The sequence below is a fragment of the Prionailurus viverrinus genome, unplaced genomic scaffold, assembly GCF_022837055.1.
Source record: "Prionailurus viverrinus isolate Anna unplaced genomic scaffold, UM_Priviv_1.0 scaffold_51, whole genome shotgun sequence".
Taxonomy (NCBI): domain Eukaryota; kingdom Metazoa; phylum Chordata; class Mammalia; order Carnivora; family Felidae; genus Prionailurus; species Prionailurus viverrinus.
Window position 1 is genome coordinate 34,704 of NW_025927614.1, and position 25,800 is coordinate 60,503.

Below are 25,800 nucleotides of genomic sequence, written 5' to 3' on the forward strand. Positions count from 1 at the left end.
GTGGATCCCACTTTTCTGTTTTCTGAATGTGTAGTGATAGGTTACCCATCGGGCTTTGTGGCCTTTCTTTGTTTTCAATGTACGCGTTTACTGTGTACACATCACTCTTAACGCGATTTGTGGGAGCCTATGGTTTTCAGTATGTTCTGCCTGTAGGCTCACCTGTCTCAGGGTATTTTTTCTTTAACTTACTGGTTGTTTAAGAATGTGTTGTGTAACTCCCTGTATTTGTTGATTTTCCAGTTTTCCTTCTATAAGCAATACCTCAGAGATATCGTGTGTATGGTTCCAGATCACGGCAGTAAAGTGAATATTGAAATAAAGCGAGTCAGGTGAATTTCTTGGTTTCCCAGTGCATGTAACAGTTATGTTTACTCTACACTGAAGTCTATTAAGTGTGCAGTAGCATCATGTCTAAAAAAACAACGTACATATCTTAGTTAAAAACACTTTATTGCTAAAAAATGCCAACCACCTGAGCTTTCAGGGAGCCCTAATCTTTGCTGGTGGAGGGTCCCGTCTCCATGGTGATGGCTGCTGACGGATCAGGGTGGCGGTTGCCGAAGGTTGGGTTGGCCGTGGCAATTTCTGAAATAAGATAGCTAATGAAGTTTGCCGCAGTGACTGACCCTTCCTTTCACGAATGATTTCTCTGTAGCAGGTGATGCTGTTTGATAGCATTTAACCCACAGTAGAACTTTCAAAATTGAAGTCAATGCTCTCAAACCTGCTGCTGCTTTACAACTGAGTTTGTGTCATATCCTGAATCCTCTGTTGTCATTTCAACAATCTTCACAGCATCTCAGCAGGAATAGATTCCATCTCAGGAACCCATGGGAAGCAACTCCTCATCCGTTCAAGTTTTATCCTGAGACTGCAGCCATTCAGTCCCATCTCAAGGCCCCACTTCTGATTCTGGTCCTCTCGCTGTTTCCACCTCATCTGCAGTGACTCCCTCCACTAAGGTCGTGAGCCACTCACTGTCATCCACGAGGGCTGGAACCAACTTCTCCCAACTCCTGTTATCCTGCGAATGTCGATGTTTTGACTCCTTTCCACGAATCATGAGTGTTCTTAATAGCATCTGGAATGGAGAATCCTTTCCAGAAGGTTTTCAATTTATTGTGCCCAGATCCATCAGAGGAATGGCAGCGATAGCCTCATGGAATGTATTTCTTAAATAATAAGACTTGACAGTTGAAATGACTCCTTGAGCCATGGGCTGCGGCATGGGTGTTGTGTTAACAGGCATGAGAACAATAATAATGCCATTATCCATTTCCATCGGAGCTCTTGGGTGACCAGGTGCATTGTCAATGAGCAGTCATATTTTGAGAGGAGTCGCCTTGAGCAGTGGGGCTCAGCAGTGGGCTTAAAATACTCAGGAAACTACGGGGCACCTGGGTGGCTCAGTCAGTTGAGCGACTGACTCTTGGTTTTAGCTCAGGTCATGATCTTGAAGTTCATGAGTTTGAGCCTCACATCGGGCTCTGTGCTAACAGTGCGGAGCCTGCTTGGGATTCTCTCTCTCTTTCTCTCTATGCCCCTCCTCTGCTTGTGCTCTCTCTTCATTTCTGTCTCTCTCAAAATAAATAAATAAACTTAAAAAAATGTTCAGTAAACCATGTTGTAAACAGAAGCGCTGTCATCCAGGCTCTGTTGTTTCATTTCCAGAGCACAGGCAGAACGGATCTAGCATAGTTCTGAAGGGTGCTAGGCGTTTTGGAATGGTCAATGGGCATTGGCTTCAACCCGAAGTCACCAGCTGCATTAGCCCCTGACAAAAGTCACCCTGTCCTTCAAAGCTTTAAAACCAGGCGTTGACTCCTGTCTAGCTATGGTAAGTCCTAGGTGGTGTCTTCTTCCCTCTATGGCCATTTCGTCTACATTGATCATCTTTCATTTAGTGTAGCCAACGTTAATAACTTCCTGGTTAATACCTAATATTTATCTGGGTAACTCGCTCCTTCCCCTTGCGCTGCTGTGTTTGGAGACGGCTTTTCAAAGCTCTGCCTGCTTCAAGCTCCTGCAGCTTCCCCTCGCCTGTCAGCCTTCCTAGAATTGAAGAGAGGTCGGGCCTTGCCCTGGGTGAGACTACGGCTTACAGGAATGTTAGGACTGGTTTGATCTTCCATCCAGACCCCTCAAACTTGTCTCTGTATCAGTAGTAAGGTGATTTCATTTCTTACTTGTGTGTTTCCTGGACCAGCACTTTTCATCTGCTTCGAGAACTTGTCCTTTGCATTCACAGCGTGGCCAACCGGTGCAAGGGCTGGGCTTGGCTTCTCCCAGCTCTCAACATACCTTCCTCAGTAAGTTAATCATTTCTAGCTTTATTTTATTTTGAGAGAGAGAGAAAAAAAAGAGAACGAATGCACAAGCAGGGGAGGGCAGAGAGGGCGAGAATCCCAAGCAGAGTCCGCACTGTCAGAGGCCGTGTAGGGCTCCATCTCGTGGACTGAAATCATGACCTGAGCAGAAATCAAGAGGCAGACGCTCAACCAACCAAGCCACCCAGGCACCCCTAATTGTTTTGAGCTTCTTTGTGAGAGATGTGTGACTTTTCACTTGAAGACTCAGAGGCCGTTGTAGGGTTAATGTTTGGCCTAATTTCAATACTGGTGTGTGACAGGGGATAGAGAGGCCCGAGGAGAGGGAGAGAGACCAGGGAATGGCGGGTGGAGCAGTCAGAACACACACCTTTATCGATTAAGTTCACCGTCTTGTGTGGGTGTGTTCACGTCTCCCCAAAACATTACAGTAGTAGCCTCAGTGATCACCGATCACAGATGAGCATAATAAATACAAGGAAACCGTCTCAAACATGGCGAGAATTACCACGATGTGGCGCAGAGACAGGAAGCGAGCAGATGCAGCTCAGCGCAGCGCTGAGACCTTCAGTTTGTGCGAAAAATGCAGTATTTGCAAACCTCGTTAAAACGGAGCACAAGAAAATACGCCTGTGTGGAATACAAAACAGTCCCCTAACTCTGTGAACATTCTGGTTATTTTTATGCAGGTCCTTCTCTTTTCCCCGTAAGGGCAGCTACCGTCTGTCACCTGCAGTGCAGTCACAGTATTGACCGTTCCCCATGCTGTTCCTTCCATGCTCGTGATTTGTTCATCGCATAACCGGAAGCCTTGACCTCCCACTCCTCATCACCCGTTTTGTTCATCCTCACCCCTCCCCCCTCACGGCAAGCATCAGTTCTCTGTATTTATGGCTGCGTTTCTGCTTTTTTTTTTCTTTTTTTAATGTTTATTTACTTATTTTGAGAGAGAAAGAGCCCATGCGAGTAGTGGAGGGGCCGGGGGGTGGCCGGGGAAAGAATCCCAAAGAGGCTCCGGCAGAGCCGATCCTGACACGGGGCTGGACCTCATGAACCATGAGATCATGACCTGAGCGGAAATCAAGAGTCGGGCACTCAACCACCTGAGCCACCAAGGCACCCGTTTCCGCTTTTGTTTTTTAGATTCCACGTGTAAGTGAAAACACGTCCTTTGTCTTTCTCTGACTTGTTTCATTTAGTATAATGCCTTCTGGGTCCCTCCACGTTCTTGCAAATGGCAAGATCTCATTCTTTATGGCTGAGTAACATCCCATTGAATGTATAGCACATCTTCATTGTTTAGCAGTGCACATTTAGGCTGCTTTCGTATCTTGGCTGTTGTAAATGAAGCTGAAGTAAACACACGGGCTCGCAGATCTTTTCAAATGAGTGTTTTCGTTTTTTTCTCTGTACATCTCCAGTAGTGGAATGACTGGATCATAGGTTATTTCTATCTTTAGTTTTTTAGGGAACCTCCATACTGCCTTCCGCAGCGGCCACCCCAGTTTACATTCCCACCAAAAGCGCGCAAAGGCTCCTTTTTCTACAATGCTCGCCAACACCTGTTATTTCTTTTGAGTCCGGCTATTCTGACAGGTGTGAGGTGGTACCTCATTATGGTTTTGATTTGCACTTCCCTGGTGGTGAGTGATGACGTTGAGCGTTCATTGTGTCTCGTGGCCATCTGTGTCTTTGGAGAAGTGTCTCTCACTTATTTTTATGCCGGTACCGTAATGTTGCAATTGCGCCTGCTTTTGTAATATGACTGGAAGTCTGGAATGGCGGTGCCTCCAGTTTCCTCTTTCAAGGTTCCTTTGACTAGTCAAGGTCTTTTGTGGTTCTATACACAGTTTAGTATTGTTTGTTCCAGTTCTCTGAAAAATGCTGTCGGCATTTGAACAGGGATTGTATTCAATCTGGAGATAGTTTGGGGCAGTATAGACATTTTAACACTGTTTGTTTTTCCAACCCATGAGCATGGAATGTCTTTCTGTTTCTTTGCATCGCCTTGAATTTTTTTTATCCGTATTTATAGTTTTCCAAGTATGGGTTTTTCAACTCTTCAGGTAAGTTTTGTCTTGGATATTTTACTGTTTTTTGTGCAGTTGTAAATGGAATAGTTTTCTTAATTTCAGTTTCTGTTGCTTTGTTATTAGTATATAGGAATGCAGTAGATTTCTGTGTGCTGATTTTGTATCCTGTGGCTTTGCTGAATTCATGTATCAGTTCTGGTTTTTTGGTGGAGTCTTTAGGGTTCGCCGTATGGTCACATGTCCTCCATAAATGGTGAGTTTACTTCTTCCTTACCAATTTGGATGTCTTTTATTTCTTTTTGTCGTCTGATTGCTGTGAAGGCCAGGCCTTACAGTACTGTGTTGAATAAAGTGGTGAGAGTGTACATCTCTGTCTTCCTTCTGACCTTAAGGGAAAAGCTCTCAATTTTTCACCATTGACTATGATACTAGCTGTGGGTTTCTCATATAAGGCCTTTATTATGTTAGGTAGTTCCCTCTCAACCTGCTTTGCCGAGGGTTTTATCATGAATGTATGTTGTACTTTGTCGAATGCTTTCTCTGCATCTGTTGAAATGGCCATATGTTTTATCCTTTCTCTTGCTGATGTGATGCATCACACTGATTACTTGCAAATATTGAACCACCCTTGCTTCCCGGAATATATCCCACTTGATTGTGGTGCCTGATTTTCTGTTGTTAACTTGCTGAGACTTGTTTTGTGGTCTAATATGTGATTCTGGAGAATGCTCAATGTGCACTTGGAAATAATATGTATTCTGCTGTTTCAGGATGGAATGTTCTGGATAATATCTGTTAACTCCTTCTGGCCCAGTGTGTCATTTCAAAGCCACTTTTGCTTGTTGATTTTCTCTTTTGATGATCTGTTCATCCATTGTTATTGTATGATTGTCGAGTAAATCCTTGATATTTGTTATTAACTATTTTATGTATTTGGGTGCTACCATGTCGGGTGCATAAATATTGACAATTTTGACATCTTCTTGTTAGATTGTCCCCTTTAATATCATATGGTGCCCTTCTTTCTCTCTTGTTAGAGTCCGCTCTGAAATCTGTTTTATCCGATGTAAGGATTGCTGCCCCAGCTTCCTTTCACCATCTGTTTGCACGACAGGTGTTTCTCCATTCCTCTTGCTTTCAGTCTGCAGGTGTCTTTCTGTCTGAAATGAGTCTCTTGCAGGCAGCATGTCGATGGGTCTTATTTTTTTTTTTTTTACCCATTCTGTCACCCTGTTTCTTTTGATCGGAGTGTTTAGTCCATTCACATTCAGAGTAATTATGGGGACACCTGGGTGGTTCAGTCCGTTAAGTGTCCAATTCTTGATTTCATCCCATGTCCATGATCTCGTAGTCGTGAGATCGAGCTCTGCATCGGGCAAGCCTGTTTGAGATCTTTCTCTCTGTCTTTCTCTCTGCTCGTTCTATACCTGCGCACACATACACACGTTCTCCGGAAAAAAAAAAAAAAATCAAAGTAATTATTGATAGGTGATGTGGGAAACAGAGGCAAATGAAAAATGAAATGTCCTTACTGCCTACAGTCCATTGACCATCTTTGACACAGGCAGAGTGACCTCCCTCTGCTGCCTCGACAGTGACACTTTGCTAAAGGGCAAAAGGCAATTGAAGCTTAACATTATCCTGACCTCCGGGATCCTGTAAGTCTACTTTAACATATAAAAATTACTTTGAAAACTTCCTTTATCTCTGCCAAATATATGCTAGCAATCATTCCCCAAGCACATGGCTCACTGATGTACATCTCTAGGGTCTCATGACCAAGGTTTACTAAACAGTAATAAATGATCTTTTCCTAACAGTAGCTAGTCCCCTCAGGGTCCTGGAAACCTTGTTTCCAAAATACCTTGGAGGTTTGTGCTGTCCCTGATCCCCTCCCAACCTGAAGGTAGTCAGTCACCCGTCACAACCCCGGTGGAGCTTTCCGCCCTATGGGTCCCACCCCTGGGCTTTAATAAACCAACTTTTTGCACCAAACACACCTCATGAATTCTTTCTTGGCCATCGGCTTCAAACCCCAGCATTTTCTACATCAATAGGTGTGTACTTCTATTTTGTTACTTGTTTTGTGGTCGTTTCCATAGATTTTCTCTGATCCTTTCTTCTCGTGCTTTCATGGTGTGTTGACTTCCTTTAGTGATATACTTGGATTCCTTTTTGTGTTTGTGTATCTATTACTGGTTTTTGATTTGTGGTTACCATTCAGCCTGTGTATAACATTTTCTCCATTCAGCAGTCTATATTCAGTTGACTGGTCACTTAAATATGAACCCATTCTTTAACATCTCTTTCCCTCACATTTTAAGTATGTGGTGTTGCACCTCTTTTTATTTTATGAATCCCTTGACTGATTTTTGCACAAACACTTGTTTTTACTGCACTTGTGTTTTTTACTTTTCATAATTGCACTTGGAGTCCCCTTTAATATTTAATATTTAATATCTCTTTGCAGGGTTGGCTTAGTGGTCATGAACTTTTGTAGTTTTCATTTTCTGAGAAACTCTTGATCTCTCCTTCTGTTCTGAACGATAGCCTTGCTAGATAGAGCATTCTTGGCTGCAGAGTTTTCTTCTTTCAACTGTGAATATATCACTCCACTCCCTTCGGGCCTGTAAAGTTTCTGCTGAAAAATCCATTGATAGCCTTGTGGGGATTTCCCTTGTGTGTAATGTCTTTTCTCTTGCTGCTTTTGAGATTTTTTTCTTTATCACTACTTTCTGCCATTTTAATTACTGTGTATCTTGGTGTGGACCTCCTTGGGTTGATTTTGGGTCAGAGGGGCATCTTTGTGCCTCCTGGATCTGTCATCTGTTAATGTCCCCAGATTAGGGAAGTTTTCAGCTACTATTTCTTCAAATAAATTTTCTGCCCCTTTTCTGTCTCTTCTTTTGGGATCCCTATACTCTGTTGGATGGGAGTCACTGAGTTCCCTAAGATTATTCTCAATTTGCGTAATTTTTTCCCCTCTCCTGTTTATCTTGGTTACTTTCCGTTACTCTGTCTTCCAGGTCACTAATTCGGTCCTATGCTTCATCTAGTCTGCTGTTTATTCCATCAGTTGTATTTTTTATTTTATCTGTTTCACTTTTGTCTCTTGCTGTGGTTTGGTCCTTTCTTTTCATTCGGGACATATTCCTCTGTCTCCTCATTTCGTCCAACTCTCTGTATCTGTTTCCGTGTGTTTAGAAAGTGAGCTACTTGGCTTGCTCTTAACAGTAGTGGCCTTATGAAGATGCCCTGTTGTGCCCGGCAGTGCAGTGTCCCCTGCTCCGCAGGGCCTGGCACTTCAGGGGGTGTCTCCTAGGTAAGTTGTGTGCCCTGCTGTTGGGCCCTGTCCTCTTCTTCCTTCAGTCTGCTTGTCTGCAGAGGCTCTCTATGCCTTGTGGGCAGTGTTTGTTCTCCAGCAGGTGTGGGGCACGATATAACAAGATATGCAGTGGTCTGCTTGAAGAATGAGTCCTTCCCCTGCTGCCACTGGAACTGAGGTCCTTCAAAACACGTGGGTCGGAGATGTGGTGTTGGCAGGGTTTGTGCCAGTCTTCTGGGGGAGGAGCCCACAGTGCCAGGACTGAGGCGAGTGTGACTAGGAAGAACAGATCCCTGGAAGCATGGGGGAGGCGTGGCTTGGTGCAAGCCAGTTTCATAAAGAGTGTGAGTGTGCTGCTGATTCCCATAGGTGGCCATTGTTTGTGCTGGGGATGGGAGAGGAAAATGGTACCGGTCACCTCCCTTGTTCCTGGAGGGGTCTCCCTTGATCCCTGTCTCTCTGGGCCTCGCTGTGAGTCGATCACTCTCCTTCCTATCTGCCCCTGACATTTCTCAAAGTGCTGTATTTGCAAAGACTTTTTGGTGTGCTGTCTCTTTAAAGGTGGGAATTCCACTTACTAACATCTTCTCATGCTGATTTTTAGAATTACAGGCTTCGGGTGGTGCCTGGGTGGCTTAGTTGGTTGAGTGTCCCAACTCTTGATTTCAGCTCAGGTCACGATCTCACAGTTCGTGAGATTGAGCTCTGCTTCAGGCTCTGTGCTGACAGTATGGAGCCTGCTTGGGATTCTTTCTCTCTCTCCCTCTCTCTCTTCCCCTCCCCTGCTCATGCACTCTCTCTCTCTCAAAATAAACATAAAAAAAAAAAAAAAAAAAGAATTACAGGCTTCAGGTGCCTGGGTGGCTCAGTCAGTTGAGTGTCCCAACTCTTGAATTTGGCTCAGGTCATGATCCCAGGCTCATGGGATCAAGCCCCATGTTGGGCTCCATGCTGAGCATGGGCCCTGCTTAAGATTCTCTCTCTCTCCCTCTCTCTGCCCCTCCCCTGCTTGCACACACTCTCGCTCTGTCTCTCAAATAAAAAATATTAAAAAAAAATAAAATTCCAGGCTTTATGCCCCACTAGGTGTAAGAACTGACAATTCTGCCAGAGTCCAGGTCGTTCTTTGGGTTGTGTGCACTGATGTGGGTGTCCCTGGGACCAAGTGAGCTTACAGTCCTCCTCCTCCTCCGCCATCTTCCCAGCCGACTTCCTGCTGTTTTGATGACTACGGTTTTGGAGTAAATCTTGAGATCTAGCATTCTATGTCCAGCTTTGTTCTTTCTCAAAATTGCTTTGGCTGTTTGGGGTCTTTTGGGTTCCGTAAACATTACAGGATTATTCTAGTTCTGTGGAAAATGCTGTTGGTGGTTTGATAGGGATTACACTGAATCTGTAGAGTGCTTTGTAGTGTAGGCACTTAACAGTGTGATTTCTTCCAGTCCGTGAGCATGGTGTGTCTTTTCTGTGTGTGTCATCTGCAGTTTCCTTCATCAGTGTTTCCGAGTTTGCAGAGCACAGGTCTTTCGACTTTTTGGTTAGGCTTATTTCTGCGTATTATTCTTTTTGGTGCACTTATAAATAGAACTGTTTTCTTAATTTCTCTTTCTACTACCTTTGTATTGGTGTATAAAAACACCCAATATCTATGTATTAACTTTCTGAATTCGTTTATTCTCACAGTATTTTTGGTGGACTCTTTAGGGTTTTCTTTGTATGGTATCATGTCATCTACACACAGTGACAATTTTACTTCGTCCTGCCTCATTTAGATGCCTTTATATTTCTTGTCTGATGGCTACAGCCAGGACTTCAGGACTATGTTGAATGAAAGTGGTGACAGTGGACATCCTTGTCTTGTTCTTGATCTTGGAGCAGAAGCTCCCAGTTTTTCCCCTTTGAGTGTGATGTTAGCCCTTGGTTTGCCATACATGGCCTTCATCATGCTCAGCTGTGTTCCCTCTAACTCCACTTTGTCGATAGTTTTTATCATGAACATATGTTGAATTTTGTCAAATGCTTTTTCTGCCTCTATCAGCGAGTAATCATTTTAATGTTAGTGTTGAATGTGGTTTGCTGATAATTTATTGATGATTTTGCATCTGTGTCTATCAGGGATACTGGCCTCCTGTTTTCGTTTATGTAGTGCCTTCTGGAGTAGTTTGAGGAACATAGATGTTAACTCTTTAAACGTTTGGTAGAATTCACCTGGGTGAAGCCTTGACTTTTGTCGAGAATACAACAGTCCCCTAAATGTGTGGGTATTTTGGTCTTTATGATGGATTCTTTTGATGCCTGCTCATTTGTTTGCATTGCTTTAGGGCATTGTACTTGGTGTGTGTTCCGTGGAAGATGACCATGAATGTGGTGGGACTTGGAAGGCTTCACCATGGGGCTTGGACTGTTGTGTAGTGAAGGGTCGCTCGGTTGTGCACTGTGCACATATTTTGGGCACATATTTGGGACGTAGGGCATAGGTCGGCCACTCGACCTGCCATCTGTTACTACAGGTTACTTTGTATAAAGTTTGTATTGTAGTGCGGTTCTCTCTCCTCTCTGTAGTGCTACAGACAGGTGTGCTGTGTGTGTGTGTGTGTGTGTGTGTGTGTGTGTTGTTGAGTGAGAGACACACATTAAATAATCTAACATTTTTACATTAGGTGGATATTTACTTTGTCCTCATAATTGACAAAATCCTGAAGAATTTAGTTCTAACCTTTAAGAAGTCTAGATAAACATTACATTAGTTTCTTCAGTTCTTTTTGATTCAGACTAAAGTCAAAGATGTATAATGTCCAAATGTGCAAGTAAGGTATAAAGAGAATGTTCAACGTCGATAGGTTCCTGGTTTAGACCTGGTAACCGTAACAGTAAGCACCCAGTAGTGAGAAGGACAGCGTGTGTGAGGGTGACGGCTAGGGTCTCACGCGGCTCGTGCACTTTCCGTAGGGCCACCTTTGAGGTATGTTCTGTCGTCATGGCTATTTAAAACGGGTGGTGCACCTGCCGGCCCGTGGAATGGCGCTAGCGGCTCGTCAGCAGGTTGGCCTCCAGTGAAACTTGTTTCAGCTTCTCTTTTTGTTGCTGTGCCTTTTGCAGAATAATCCGCATAAGCTGACTTTGTCGATGAAACCCGACGACAAGTATTTTGAGAAACAAGCACAGAAGGAGACAGAAAAACTGAAGCAAAAGATCGACTGTCTTTCCCCGAAAGACAAGAAGCAGATCTATGAAAAAGGTCAGATGTTTAGTCTTGTCCCAATTCCCTAGCCTTCCCCCAACCCCAGGGAACTCTGAAACGAGAGGATAGTTGGAGGCAAGTAGCATTTGAACTAACACGTATTTATTGGGCACCGACAAAGGTCACAGCTGGATGCGATGGCTTCAACCCCAGTAGGATCGCCCTGTTCTCAGAAGCTTCACCCTGTGGGTGAGGAAAGGGGGAGCGCTAGAGAGGAAAGGCACTGTGGTCCGCCCCTCCCCCCCCCCCCCCCCCCCACCCTGTGACCCACGGTCACCCGCGGGCTGGAAGCGACTCAGCTTGTGCGTTGTCAGAGCCGTGTCATGGTGCCTGCATCTCTCATGTCTTTTGCCCACAGCACCAGGACGCATTTGGAGAGAGCCAGACACCGCGTTCATGTAACCTTTTTTTCAGTTCATCGTTGTCACTGCTCTGTGTCGCCATCAGTTGTTGTCACTCTTGCTGTGCCGAGTTTATGAATTGAACTTGATTATGCATACGTATATACAGGGTTTGGCCCTATCGATGGTTTCAGGCATCCACTGGGGAGTTCAGAACATACTCCCCCCGGTCGTGACACACGGCGGGGGGCCGGGTGGCGCAGGCCTGGGTGCAGACAGAGACGGGTACCTAATCCCTTCCTGGGCTAAACACACCGTAAGGCCCAGTGGTCTCCTCCACATGATGTGCCCAAAAGAAATGATAGCACATGTCCACACAAACTGGAAACCGCTCACGTTTCCATCAGCCCGGTATATCTGTGCAGTGACAATACTGTTCAGCCACAAAGAGGAGCAGAGTACGATGCACTTCATAGTGACGAGAGCCTCAAAAGCATTGTGCTAAGTGAAGTTAGCCAGGCCGAAACAGTGCCTGCTGCCCAGTGAGTCATTTACATGGAACTGTAGAAGCGGTGAAACTATACTGACAGAAGGCGAGTGAGCCCAGGGGTTGCCTGCAGGGAGCCAGGAGGGAACTTTTTGGGGGCGGAAATGATACCGCAATGTGATGATTATACAACTTTACGCGTTTGTAGAATTTATTGAATTGTATCTTCAAAACTGTGGGTTTTAGCGTAGGTAAATTACACGAGTAAATAAAGTCTATCAGAATAGATCTGCAGTACACAGGGACACGGCCACCCCGCCAGAATAGCAGCAGTTGGCTGGGATCACGTGAGGGATTATCAGGTTTATCGGGCAGCGGAGTTGGCTTTAGGTAGGAAGTCAGTAACGCTAAGGTTCAGATGATTTAGTCTATCTAGTAAAGGTAATTTGAGCATGTAAGTTGTTACTCTTTACCTTGGAGTTCTGGTTTTTGCATACAGCTCTTTTAAGCTCTTCATGAATGTAGCCAGCTAATTGTGAGTAATCGTAAACGGAGCTCGCTAATTGTGAGTAATATAATAATAACTCCTTCTGTTTTATGAGTGCTGGTCGTCAAGTTCCGTCTTCCTTTTTTAAACTGAGGTGTAATTAATTGATTGCTTCTTGGCCTTTTGGCTGAGGTCAGCTGTACTGTCTGTTCTGATACGTTTAATATCTGATATGTTCTCTGTCCGAGGACAGTCTTCTAAATGGATTTATTAATAAGTTCATAAGGAAGAGATACAGCTGGTACAGCATTATTTTAGCTTCAGGATATAGCAGTGAGTTGACATTTGTACATCTTGCAAAATGATCACAGGGCAGCTAGTCAGCATTGTCCCCACACGGTTGCAATTTGTCTTTCGTGGGATGAGAACTCGTGACATGTGTTGTCTTAGCCACTTTCACACATGCAGCACAGCGTTCTCACCTACAGTCCCCGTGCTGTGCGGTCCGTGCCGTGACTTTAGACTGTAAGTTTGTACCTTTTGACCCTTTCACCCATCCCTCACACGCCTCCCACCAACCTCTGGCATCCACCAGTCTGTCGTCGCTGCGAGCTTGGCGTTTGCTTTTTCAGATGCCACGTGTGCGTGAGATCACAAGGTGTTTGTCTTTCTCTGCCTCATTTCACTTAGCATGATGCCCTCTGTATTGTCATAAACGGCAAGATTTCATTCTCTGTTTACGACTGAATACAATCCATTGTACGTATAACCACATCTTCCCCCACCGATGGACACCCAGGTGGTTCCCTTATCTTGGCTGTCGTGGACAACACTAACGGACGTGGGGGTACGGACACCTTTCAAGTCAGAGTTTGTTTTCTTTAGTTAAATGCCCAGCTCCAGAATTGCTCGATCCTGTGATGGAATGGGACCTCCGTCTGTTTTCCGTGGCGGCTGCCCCGCGCTCTGTCCGCCAGCGGTGCCCGAGGCTCCCCGTTGTCCACACCCTCACCAGCCCGCACTTCTGGTCTTCCTGATTCTGGCCACTCTGACAGGTCGTGGTGGTTTTGATTTGCATTTCCCTGGTGGTTGTGATGTCGAGCATCTTCTCATTTTGGCCTGTCGGCCTTCTGGATGACTCCTCTGGGGAAATGTCTGTTCAAATCCCCTGCCCACTTTTAATCAGGTTATTCAGGCTTTTTTGCTGCTGAATTGTAGAAGTTCTTATATATTTGGCTATTAACCCCTTATCACATGTAATTTGCAAATATTTTCTCCCATTCCGTACTGCTTTTCGTTTTGTTGATAGTTTGCTGTGAAGAAGCTTTTAGTTTGCTGCAGCCCCACCCGTTTTCCATTTTTGATTAAAGCCCTTTGTGGCCCGAAGCGTAATTGTAGGCCTGAGCAACAGGACCTGGTACATTCCTTGAGTTGCCAGACTCTTGGCCTGGCCGCCGAGATGTGCTCGGTTCTAAGAAAACCCATGTGCTCTGGTCCACACTCGCGTGGGAGCGGATGGAGGCCCACATTACGGAAACGTGTTTTTCGCTTGCAGATCACTGCGCAGTTCCGTTAAGTGTGACACGGTGCTGGGGCACGTGAGGGGTCTTTCCGGCCAGTACGTCCCGGGTGTGGACTGCGGCTCGAGCGGTCTGTGCGTCCGAGTTTACTCTGTAGAGGAGCGCGGTGGGAACGGTGGGGCGGGAGACTGACTTGGAACGGTCTTCCAGTTTGGGGTGTCTGCGTCACCGGTCACGTGCCTTGGCCCCGCCGTCGGGAGCCGGGAGCCTGTCGCCTGGCAGAGGACGGGCTGCCGGAGAGTTCTGTGCTGACCCCGGGCACTCTGGGAGAGCAGGTGCTGAGGTGAGGGTGCCGCCCAGGACCAGGGGGCCCTAGACCTGGACAGGGCAGGCTCCTGAGCTCCCGCCTGCACACCCCGGTGACGTGGAGGGGCAGGGTGGGGGAGTCAGCCCACAGCTGGTGGGGGCCTGGCAGTCTGCGGGAAGCCGCCAAGAGCCCACTCCTTGGCGTCTCCCGGAACGAGGGCTGTGGGCCAGCCTCGGCAACAGTGCTGTGCCGGGGATGGGCCCCCACGGGACAGGCTGGCAGTCTGCCGTCAGGTGTCGGGACCTCGGAGGTAGATACGGAGGCCAGGTCCACTCAGCTCCTCGGACGCGCGAGAAATGAAGCTGTTTGTTTGACGGAACTGGAGACCGTGCAGTGTTTTTCCCTCGTGCATGGTTGCAGACTCTGCGCCGAGCCTCTGGGGTTCCCTCCCTGACGGGCTGCGAGGTTCTGTGACTCCGGAAGGAGGGGCCTCTCCCCTCTTTCGGGAGCTGTGAGAGGTCAGGCCGAGAAAATGTCTGCTGGGGCATTTGCAGAACGTGCGAAACCCGTGGTTGCACACGCACCGTGCTGAGGCTGGCACGGCTGGAAGGAGACAAAGCAAGTGCGAAAGTTACGAAATTCCGGTCCAGCAAGGAATGGGTTGAAAGTCTGAAAGCAGCAGGCTGAGCATTCAGGCTCTAGTACAGTCTGGTGGGGTGGAGAGGAGCCTGAGCAAGCCCAGCCCGGCCCTCAGCACAGCAGTGGCCCCAGCACAGCTCTCCGTTCACGTCGTGGGCAGGAGGGCACTTAGGAAAGCTCGGCCTCCCGGGCAGGCTGTTGTGCCGAGTTGGGTTTGCTCGGCAACGGCAGAGCTGGCAAGCCGCGGTGTCCCGGGTGGCTGCCATCCGTGAGGGCTGGCCCGAGCGCAGGCGAGCGGGTCGTCAGACCTCCCAGCTCCTGCCCTGATTGCTCGTCACTCTGCGTGGTTCTAGGTCTGGAATTACAGACTCAGCAGAGTAAAGCTCAGGACACGTCTTGCCTGCCAGCGCTCAAGGTGTCGGACATCGAGCCCACCATCCCGCTCACGCACCTGGAGGTGGCCCTGGCAGGTCAGCGGGAGGCTCGGTCTTGTTTCTGTGTCCACGCCAGCACCCTCGTGCCCAGCCAGCCCCGTCCGGGGAAGCTGGCCGGCCGCGTGGGGAGCCGGAGCGCGTGGCCGTGCTGGGAGTGGGGCTGTGGGGGGGCGGCGATGCCCCCTGCCGGCTCCTTCCCGTCTCGCCCACTTTGCCGCTCGTGGGCAAGTGGGGGCACGTGCCTGAGGAGCCCACACGTGGGCTGTGTCACTCGGGTCATGGGATCGCCTTGATCTTGAGAAGCACCCTCGCTTCTGCTTTGTCTTAACGCGGCTCCTTGTGTTTACCACCACCGGGTAGTGTGTGTGCACATAAGTGGACGAGGCCTCTGGGAAGCGGGGTTAACGTCCCCCACGTCTTCACCGCGGGACGGGGAGCGCATGGGACGGGCAAGGGAGCGGGGTCGGGTGTTGCCAGCCCCCCGAGACCGCGCAGATGGCCGCACGCAGTGGGGGGGGGGGGGGGGGTTGGTCAGGGCAGCCGCAGGGCCCGAGGAACGCCCCTTCTGGCCGGGGGTGTGGGTGTCCTCGGTGGGGAGCATTTGAGGAGGGCATACCGAAGAGTGAGGAGGTGACTGAGAAGTGGGCTGCTTGTGCCCCCGCAGCCGGCGAGACCCCCGTGCAGTACTGCGCCCAGCCCACCAACGGCGTGGTGTACTTCAGAGCGTTTTGCAGCCTGCACACCCTTCCCGAGGAGCTCCGGCCCTACGTGCCCCTCTTCTGCAGCGTCCTCACCAAGTAAGGGCCTGGGGTGGGTCTCTGCACAGACGTGCAGCTGCTGTGTCTCGGTGCGTCGGCGATCACCTTTTAGCGAGTCGTTTTCGTTTGGAAAACCCCTAGTGCTTTTGCGAAAACAACGGTGTCCTGATCAGAAAACATCCGCACGTCGGCCACGTAGGCGTGGGGCGACCCGGAGAGGCCGTGTGGCCTCCACTGAGCTGTGTGACGCCATGACCCCTGGTAGAGTGGGCGTCCGGGTGGATTTGAGATCGCGGCAGGCTGCACGTGGCCCCACGGCCCGCTCCTCTTCTGGGTCTCCGTGGCTGGCCGTGGCGGGGCCGCAGCTCCGTGTCCGTGTGCCGGGACACCAGGGGGATGGAACCCTGTAGCAAGTAGGCTGGTGCCCCGTCACACACGTGGGCTTCGTGTCCCGTGCACCCTAGCAGAGGTCGTGGGAAGACACCTCCGACCTCTGCGGCGTCTTGCCCTTCCTTGAACACAGCCCCCCACTTGTCCTTCACGGCACAGCCGCTTCTGGGGGGCCTCACGGGTGTCCTCTCTCACCTTGGGAGCTAGGGTTGGGCTGTTTCTTGCAAAAGCATCACCCGTGCCGAGAGGACTTCTTTTCTTAAAAGCGCACAGAGGCCGGTTCTCCAGATCTCCTTTCTGAGACCGAACACTTGAGCGGATGAAATCTGGGCCAGAACGTTTTAGAAGCAGAGAGAACAGGAAGCATTAAGAACGTGGGAAGCTCGGCCTTGCAGAGCAGGGCTTAGGGTTCCGTGCTTAGCGCCGGGCAGTGGCCGCCTGTGGGCTGGGCGGGCGGGATGCCGCTGACTGGAGTCCCCGCACACGTCGTGTCCGCCTGGAACGGGGCGCGAGCGGTGGGCAGGTGTGGTTAGGGGTGTGGACGCGGGTCGCTGGAGGCTGTGGCCACGGTCGTGCCAGCGGCTCACAGCGGAGGGTGACACGGCCCAGACCACACCGGCGGTGGGGGAACCCTTCTTTGCTCTGACAGGCTGGGCTGCGGCCTTCTGGACTACAGACAGCAGGCTCAGCAGATCGAGCTGAAAACGGGGGGCATGGCCGCGTCGCCCCACGTGATCCCTGATGGCACGCACCTGGACGTGTACGAGCAGGTAGCGGTTCCCTCTGCGTCGCTGGGCGCTCCACGGCGTTGCTCCAGCGTGTTCTTTGTCCCTGAAATTAAGTCGTCATTTCTTCCTTTTTGCGTGGTTTAGGGTGTGCTGTTTTCATCCTTCTGCCTCGATAGAAACCTGCCAGACATGATGCAGCTGTGGAGTGAGATATTCCACAGGTAACTATCTGTAAAGACCTTCCTCCTGGGGCTAGATCAGAGGGCTGAGTCTCCAGTGTTGTGAAACCAGGAGTTGTTACTCGTTTGTCGTTTGTGGCTTCTGCCTGCATCTTAGTTGTCATTCCTGTGGACGTGTACAATTCCTGACGGTGTTCGCATCGTCTGGAAACCGACGTTTAATGAACTTTCCGGATCTCGAAAGGGGTGTGGCCGGGTCTCCAGGAACTGAATACGTTTTTATTTTCCCCGAAGCCCATGCTTTGAAGAAGAAGAGTATTTCCGAGTGTTGGTTACGATGTCCGCTCAAGAGCTGTCCAACGGAGTGCCTGACTCGGGGCATCTGTACGCGATGGTCCGAGCCGGCAGGACCCTGACGCCGGCGGGGGACCTGCAGGAGACCTTCAGTGGGATGGACCAGGTGACTCACCGGCCGGGGCCTCCAGCGCTGGCGCCGGACTGTTGTGTCCCAGGAGAGCTAACTCCAGCCGATCGCATTTTACAGGGAAAGATTCCTGTAGTTCACCTTCTTCCCCCCACCCCCCAGCCCCAAGCCTGCCCGGCGAGTCCCACACACGGCACGGCCAGATTCTCGAGTCGATGGGCATGGGTGCCTGGGGGCCCGCGTGCAGCTGTGGCTTTCTCCGGCTCAGGTGAAGCTGATGAAGAGGATGATGGGCATGAGCGACATCGGGCAGGTCCTGAGGAAGCTGCCTCGCATCACGAAGCACGTGCTGAACCGTGACAACATGAGGTGGGGCTCCCGCCGGCTTCGTGGCAGCCCTCCTCCCGCTCCCCCCGTTCCCCAAAGTGCGGCCGTCAGACGTGTCTCCCTCGAGGCGGCGGCACAAACCTGCCCTCCGCTCGGCAGTCGCATTCTAGCCCTCACGCCCTCTGATAACCAAGAACGCGTTCTTCACGGGAGAAACATATTTGAGAATAACAACAGCTGTGGAGGGTGGGGAGGAAGCAAGCGAATTTAACCCAACAACTGCAAAGTAGAGTTCTTGCACACGTTTTGTTACGGTGGTTCCAAAAGTAAAACCGCAGATGCTCCATAAGCAAGCAGTCGGTGAGCCCGAGGGAAGGTCCGCTCGCTCGAGACCGGAGTGAACACGCAGCGTCTCTCGTGAGAACAGGTGCCTGATGGGGTGAGGGAAGCTGTGGCACCCGTGACTGTCAGTCGGCCCTGAGCCCTCAGGTCCGTGAGCGTGAAGGGAATTTTAAAATGACTGACGGTGTATTTTTGGCATCTCACTGTCAAGGACACAGATCTAGATTAGCCTCTAGTCTTTCTAGAGCTCCCCAGTGTCTTCCCCTTTGGTCCTCAGGAATCACGGCAGGTTCTCCCCGACCACTGGGAAGACAGTTGTCCTCAAAAAAAATTGTTGTCATGTTTATTTACCTTTGAGAGAGAGAGAAAGAGCACAAGCAAGGGAGGGGCAGAGAGAGAGAGAGGGAGACACAGAATCCAAAGCAGCTCCAGGCTCCGAGCTGTTGGCACAGAGCCCGACTCGGGGCTCCAACTCACGGACCGTGAGATCATGACCTGAGCCGAAGTCGGACACTTAAACCGACTGAGCCACCCAGGCATCCCTGGGAGGGCAGGTGTCTTAAGCACTGTGACCACTCGGACCTTCTGTTTCCTTCTCCATAAAACACTGCTTTACGTATTTATGGCAGGGAATGAACGACTGTGTGCGAAGCAGTTGGTGTAGCGTCTGGAACAGTTAGCACCGATCTGGGTGTACCTACTGTTAGTGACAGGAACTCAGGGGCTAGGGTCCAAAGGAAAAGAGGGACGGCGTCTGTGGTCTGTACCGTTCAAGCGACCGGTACGTGATAGCAGGGTTTGTGACGCCGTGGAATTGAGGAGACTTGTGTGAGAATAGTTTTGGAGAGCATGGTAATTCCTTGGCAACTTAAACTTCTCCGCTTTAATGACCGGTGCATGTTTTCAAATTGATTTCCCTCCTAGACAGTAATTTAGGTTTTCCACCTTCAGGTAATGTAAGCCCTTGGCAGATGGCGATACGTTGTGTGTTCTCCTTAAGGGACAAGGACACAGTTCAGTCAGTGTCAGGCGTGCGGTCACTATGTCCTGACGGCTGGTCCCCACCTGCGGCACTGAAATAACGGGGGAGCCTTTTTGGAGAAGACGGCTCTATTACTTCTGTATTTGGCTACTGTTTCTCTTTAACAGTTCAAACATTATTTGATACAAAAAGTAAATACGTAGTATTCACTCCTTTGTGTCATGCATACAAAACGTGATGAATTAGTAAAAGTGTTTCATTTTTTCAGTAAAGCTCTCCTACGTATATACTTTTGAACAGATGCTCCGTGAATGCTACGCCTCAGCAGATGTCTCTGGCAGAAAAAGAGGTCGAAAAGTTTGTTCAAAACGTTGGTCGGAGTAAGGCGGAGTGGAAGCCGGGGCACCTGTCCGTGGTCGAGGTGAGCCCTTGCTGGGCGTGGGCCCCAGTGCTTCCATCTGCGGCCACCCCCGTCGTGTCCCGTTGAGGGGAGGGAGCAGAGGACAGCAGGGTTAAGTAGCTTGCCCAGTGTCCACCCAGGTGAGAGCTTAATTCAAACCCCACCGTCCGGCCTTCCATCCTGCGTTCCCTTCTTGTCACGTGGGCCTTTGCAGTGGGCGCTTTCCTGATGCGGAAACGCAGTGGGTTTGAGAGCCTCTGTGCTAGCGGAGAGCAGCCAGAAACCCTCCCGCTCAGGCGGTCTCCCCGCTGCTGGCAAGGCCCCTCAAGGGGACTCTGTAGCGCGCGGACGTTTGTCCCGGCCTCCCAGGCAGAGGCCAGTCTGCTCTGTTAGCTTGCAGAGTGCATCTTCGTGCAGGGAAGGGTGACCATCCACAGGCTTTGCAGACAGGACTCTGCCCCCCCCCCCCCCCCCCCCCCGCTGTGTCCCTGTGCCTGTTCCCCGGTCAGGACTGGTCGGCCTGTCTTCCAGCGACAGCCTTGCCTCTCCCTGAGGCTCTGAGAACCTGCAGACATTACACTGGTTTAAAACACTTAGCATGTGTGCCCTCATGCCTGTCACTGGCTCTGAATTTTCGTGACCAGACCTGAAGTGTATCAGGTGAGTTTGGGGGCTTTCTCACTTCTCTTGGAAACTATTTTCAGAAACCCGCCCCTAGTGGGTCCAGTGGAAGCACGCACATTAGCGGCCCCCGAGTCCTAAGGAAGCTGATCACGGTAAGTTCACACGGCCCCTGTCACCTGGGAGGAGCAGCGCGGCTTGTGCGTGCCCTTGCTGGTGTGGGGGACACGTCCTGGGGGCCTTGTGCTCCTGTCGCGTCCCGGCCGGCCGCCTTTACCTCCAACTGTGCAGTCGGCGCTGCGGCCCCTCCCACGCTGCCTTAGGGGCTGACGGTGGTGTGGTTCATCACAGATACGAAGACTTAACGTGTGTCTGGGGACGAATGCAAAGATGGGGTCACGCAGCGGGCTGGGTGGAGACCACGTAGGAGGGAATGCTCCTAGTTGAGGAACTACGTGTTCCTTGGGTCGGGGTTGGGATATTTCATCGTAAAGCAGGAAGCTGTGAGGAGTGACGGGGGTCAGCGCCCTGCCCTTGGCCGTGAGCCTGCAAGTGGGAGCCAGCACGGCCATGCCTGTCCCCTCAGGACCCCACCTTCAAACCACACCAGACGAAGACACACTTCCTGCTCCCCTTCCCCGTGAACCACGTGGGCGAATGCGTGAGGACCGCCCCCTACACGGACCCGGACCACGCCAGGTGCGGGGCCCAGGAGGGCGGGGAGGGCGAGGAGGGCCCAGGAGGGCGCAGGGCTGCTGCTGGGCTCGAGGGAGAGGGGGGTCTACGTTCGTAGGAACTGAACTTGTGCTCTGTACACTAAGCCACGCAGACCAGGCCACACACTTCTACTCTTAAGGACATTTAAAGCACGAACGTGTCGTAAGCACTCCTGGGGAGGAGGAGTATCGTTTTTCCCCCTTCCTTTGTATTTTACAGTTTTCCAACTGTGAACTTGTGTTCCTTATATAACACAGAATATTTGACAATACATGGGGGTGAACCCCTGGTCCCTGCTGGGATGCGGGGAGACCGTCTGCCCGGGTCTGGCCCGGAGCGCCCACGAGGCGAGCACCTCCCCCCCGCTGTCCGGAGGGACACACGTTCACTCCTCCAGTTAACGTGTGGAGGGCTGGGGGCTCCGGGCATGGCCGCTCTCTGTCCTGTGAGGACGCCTGCTGGAAGCTTCCAGCTCTCTCTCCTAGAACGTGAGCCCCCAACAGGAATGTGGGACCCACTGGTAGAACTCGCTCTGTTGGAGTGTTTTCTCAGGGAGGGTCCCCGTAGAAACGTACTGAAGAGCTCCCTGTGTTTCGGGAGAGAGCGAGAGAGAGGGCAGGTGGGGGTTTAGATGAACGAGGGTCTGTACGTGTGCCTGAGCGATGAGGTTCGTGACCTCACCTGATGAGACCTTCAGTGCCCCCTGTGCGCTGTCCCAAGTCGAGAGGGGCGCCCCCACCCCTCTCCCCACATCTCCCCACAGCCCCCGTTTGAAAATTCATGTCAGATTTTTCTCCCCGTGTGTGTTCTCGGCCTTAGAGAAGGGGAAGGCGTAGCGTGTGTCACTGTTAAGTGAGAGCCTTCTGGTGGGAAGGGTAAGGTTGTAACACGTGGTCTTCGATCCATCTCAGCCTCAAGGTCCTCGCGCGTCTCATGACGGCCAAGTTCTTGCACACAGAAATCCGAGAGAAGGGCGGCGCTTACGGCGCAGGCGCTAGACTCGGCCACGACGGGATGTTCACTTTTTACTCCTACCGGTGAGTGGGCCCCGCGCTCCCTGCCACCGGCCCCGCTCACCACCCGAGGGCTGCGTGTACGCGCGGCGGGCGAGCCTTTGAAAGAGAAGCGTTTCCCCTTGTTTCTCGCTTCTTGGACGCAAAACCACACCCAGCAGTGTCCTCTGGGTTGTTCGTGTCTAGGAGACGCAGTACTGACGGGAAACATTTTGGCTTAAATACTGCGGTTACCCGAGACCAAGATTTAGTTACTGAGGACAGGAGCTGAGAGCTCTCCGGGCTCCCGGCGATCCCAGAGGCCTGGTGTGGGTGCCGGGCATGGAGCTGTCGTGCCCTGACTGCTCCCGCCCTTTCCTTAGACCAGTTCCTGAGTTTCTGCGGACCCGAGTTAGAAATCCGCTGGAAGGAGGAGTTTGCCGCCCCCGCCTCCCCCAGGTCCCTCGGGGCCTCAAGGACTTTGCGCAGAGCGGGGAGGGCTCCCCGGCTGTCCTTGCAGACTGGCCCGCTTACGGCTGCTTATGAGGACATTCTGGGTGCTCCTTAAGGAACTGCGGGGCTTTATCCAACCATCCTCAGTGTGTCTGATCCGCGTGAGCCTTCTTCCCTGTCCACGTGGCTTCCTCTGTTTGTGAAATCAGAGGGTGTAAGGGTGAAGGGGGAACGCGTGAGTCTCTCTGGCCTCGTAGGGACCCGCATTCGACAGAAACGCTCCAGTCTTTTGCGAAGGCCGTCGACTGGGCTAAGGCTGGGCGATTCACACAGCAGGACATTGACGAGGCCAAGCTCTCCGTCTTCGCCTCCGTGGACGCCCCTGTGCCTCCTTCAGACAGAGGTATTTGCTGTTCCTGACGGACACGGTCTGAGCTCTGCCAGGTCCCCGCCTCCTCGGTGACACACATGCTTAGGCAGGGTCTGGGGGCTCCATCACTCCAGGGCTTGAGTGGCCTGGGGTGCGGGGGGGAGGTGCCAGAGGGGCACCCCCTGCAGTGTGGCTTCCGCCCCTGGCGGGGGGAGAGGCTTTGCAGGAAGGGGCCACACAACAGCTTGACCTTTGCTGGAAGAGTGTCTACCGGGTGCCCTTGGAGCGGGTCAGCGCGGGAACTGGCTTTTCTGATGCCCGCAGGGCTGGACCACTTCCTGTACGGCCTCTCGGACGAGCTGAAGCAGGTGCACCGGGAGCAGCTCTTTGCCGTCAGCCACGACAGTCTCGTCGCCGTGAGCGACAAGTAAGTGCCGCGTGACGAGTGTCCGGAGCCTGCGGCCCGTGAAGGCTCGCGTGCGGGAACGGCCCTGACCTACCCCCACCCCCCCTCCAGGTACCTCGGCGTCGGGAGGGGCACACGTGGCCTGGCCCTGCTCGGACCGGAGAACGCAAAAATCGCTAAGGACCCGTCATGGATAGTCAGATAACACGTCTGTGCTCGGGAGTGGGATGGGACGACAGACGGGCAGGCCCGGCCCTTGAAGGGAAGCCTGAGCTAATTTAACTTGAAAGGTGGGAAAGTTACTGTCCCTCCCTCCCCCCGCCCCATCTTGGTCATGTGTCACTCTTGTGCGGCCGGTCAGACCAAACTCCTCTCTCAGAAGGAAAGAGATGATCATGATGGTGTCTTCAGTGCTAGAGACACACAGATCAGAACTCAGAATTTCTCGTCTGAGTGCTTATTTTACCTACAAATCATGGAGTATTTATTTTAAAAATTTAAAAATAAAGGGCAACTCTGATTCACCCGTACTTTCTTTAGTCATTATTTTAAATGACTCCTGGGGCTACAGGAGCTCCTGGGGCCCTTATTAAAAAATGAGTAAGTGAACAGAGGTATCCGACACGCATTGATGTGTGAACCAGTGTGGTGACAGCCAGGCCCCGTGGAAAAGTCTGGAACAGATGGGGGATAACCAGGGCGGCCTGGTAAGCATTACCCTTCTCCCACCGTCTCCCGTGTTGCTCACTGTGCGTATTTCAGACAGCGCGCTCGGTGCTGGTCCCCGCTCTCCGCCCCTCAGCAGATCTCCGGACGATGCCTTTCCTGCATTCGGGTCTGTAGCCCGGGTCATTTCGCGTCTCTAGACGACAGAACAGGCAGGAATGCTTTTCACTGAACACAGATGTGAGGTGACCATCTTACTGCCCTCAGGGAAGCAGGGCTGTCCCCGTCCCTGTGCCTGTGACTGCCCACAGCCCGAGCGTGGGTCCCACCGGACACTCACTTGCTTCTTCGGTAGGAGAACCTTGGCGTCAGTGTGCGGCTGGGAATGAAGCCCGCTGTGTGAGCTCACCTCGTTCTGAAGACACATTCCCAGTTTCTATCACTTACTCCACGTGTGGAGTCACTTTGGGACTTGGGCCACCTCCACGCACCTGGCAAGTGTACCGTGTGTCAAAGCGGCATCTCTGTTGCCCTCGATGACTCGGAACGTGCACTGATCCCTGTCAAAACACTCCGTCGCTACCTGCCCATAAAACTGCCGACAAAACCTTTATCCTGAGGATTTAAGTGCCTACCTAAAAAACTCAATTGAGTCCCATGGTTGGAGTTGTAGCCAAACGTTTAATTCTACTGGATACACATGTTTGCAAGCGGCAAACAGTAGGAGACGCAGCAGACAAGTCGTGCTGGAGCCTTGGGGGTCTGCGGGGAGAGGGAGACAGGACGGGGGGGCTCTGTGACCGGGTGTTAATGTCAGCAGAACTCACGCGAAGTGCCGATAAATAACTTAAGTGTTACAAAAACGGGCGGTAAACGGGAAGTCGGAAGCAGCGCCAGCCGGGCGGTGCGGGCCAGCGGCGTCTAGATGGCGGCGGGCTCCTCGTGGCCTCGGTGGTGCACGTGCTCCAGCTGGCCGGGGTCGGACACCTCGTAGCTGGCCTTGTACTTGGCCAGGATCTTCATGAGCGGCCGCAGCTTCAGCCACCACTGCTCCTTGGGGATCCGGTGCCTGCGGACGGGAGGAAGCGGCCGTGAGGGCTGCCCGCGCCAGCCGAGGCGGCCCAGGGAGGCGTGGACGATCGAGCGGTTCATGAGGGACGCGACACCGTTCTATACGCTCCTAGAAATCCTGCCGCTTCTACGTCTCGTGTTAATTCCGAGTCACTTGCGATAACGGGTTACTGCCCTTGACCCCAGCAGCGGTGTCCCTCTGTCGCTCACGCTTCTAAGGGCAGTGAGGCCTACACGCGCTGTTCTATTTACTTACTCAAAGTCTGTTTCCTTCTTCAGTTGTGCCACAGGTTGGAAAAGGAGGTTTCTTTTGCTTATTCCCAGCACGCAGACGCAATCATCGGTCATAAACCTTTTTCCTGTAAAATAGGGGGTGTCCGAGCGAATGACCTGTCACGCCGAGGACAGAAGGAGCGGCGAGGGAGGAGGGGAGGGGTGCGGGGCAGAGACCCGATGCCTGGTGCCCCTGCCCCACCCCACCTCTGAGCAGGAGGCAAGGCCCCGATCTCTCCCGGGGCTTTTGACCAGGTGGGACAAGTCCTGGGGGACCACCGCACACGGCCGTGCCAGGGGCGGAGGGCAGAGATGAGAAAGTGTCTGCGTGGAGGCATGGCCTCCTCTCGCACACTCAGCCCGAGCGGTGCCGTTGCCTGCGCTAAGCAATCCGCCCCCAGAGTGCAGAGCCCAGAAAGGAGCGCCCTAAGAGCTGGGGCTGAGCGTCTCCCCAAATGCTGGAATCAGAACACTGGCGCCAACTGCAGAACGAGCCGGCCTCGGTGAAACGTTACGGGAGGCGGAGGCTCACGAGCGCACCTACGAGACCAGCTGGA

The 25,800-nt window shown here is 51.8% G+C and overlaps 2 protein-coding genes and 1 pseudogene across 5 annotated transcripts in view; 2 read left to right on the top strand and 1 right to left on the bottom strand.

Annotated features, from left to right (window-relative positions):
• PITRM1 (pitrilysin metallopeptidase 1) overlaps nucleotides 1-23,757 on the top strand; it is a 43,720-nt gene extending 19,963 nt beyond the window's left edge. For 2 of the 3 annotated variants that reach the window (XM_047848066.1, XM_047848067.1), the window contains exons 14-27: nucleotides 10,788-10,926; nucleotides 15,064-15,180; nucleotides 15,809-15,941; nucleotides 16,942-17,062; nucleotides 17,165-17,241; nucleotides 17,494-17,659; nucleotides 17,892-17,992; nucleotides 19,575-19,695; nucleotides 20,379-20,450; nucleotides 20,882-20,994; nucleotides 21,924-22,049; nucleotides 22,715-22,860; nucleotides 23,152-23,254; nucleotides 23,345-23,757. In XM_047848066.1, the coding sequence (XP_047704022.1) occupies nucleotides 10,788-10,926; nucleotides 15,064-15,180; nucleotides 15,809-15,941; nucleotides 16,942-17,062; nucleotides 17,165-17,241; nucleotides 17,494-17,659; nucleotides 17,892-17,992; nucleotides 19,575-19,695; nucleotides 20,379-20,450; nucleotides 20,882-20,994; nucleotides 21,924-22,049; nucleotides 22,715-22,860; nucleotides 23,152-23,254; nucleotides 23,345-23,438 (1,629 nt within the window). In that variant the 3' untranslated portion in view covers nucleotides 23,439-23,757. The other variant, XM_047848068.1, reaches the window with a different exon arrangement.
• On the top strand, nucleotides 12,412-12,580 carry LOC125159591 (uncharacterized; annotated as a pseudogene).
• Nucleotides 23,758-24,560: 803 nt separating the features above from the next.
• The window catches only part of PFKP (phosphofructokinase, platelet), a 55,344-nt gene continuing 54,104 nt past the window's right edge, over nucleotides 24,561-25,800 (bottom strand). For both annotated transcript variants that reach the window (XM_047848070.1, XM_047848069.1), the window contains 2 exons: nucleotides 25,227-25,329; nucleotides 24,561-24,968 (listed from right to left, as the gene is read on the bottom strand). In XM_047848070.1, the coding sequence (XP_047704026.1) occupies nucleotides 24,821-24,968; nucleotides 25,227-25,329 (251 nt within the window). In that variant the 3' untranslated portion in view covers nucleotides 24,561-24,820. The remainder of the gene's footprint in view (nucleotides 24,969-25,226; nucleotides 25,330-25,800) is intronic.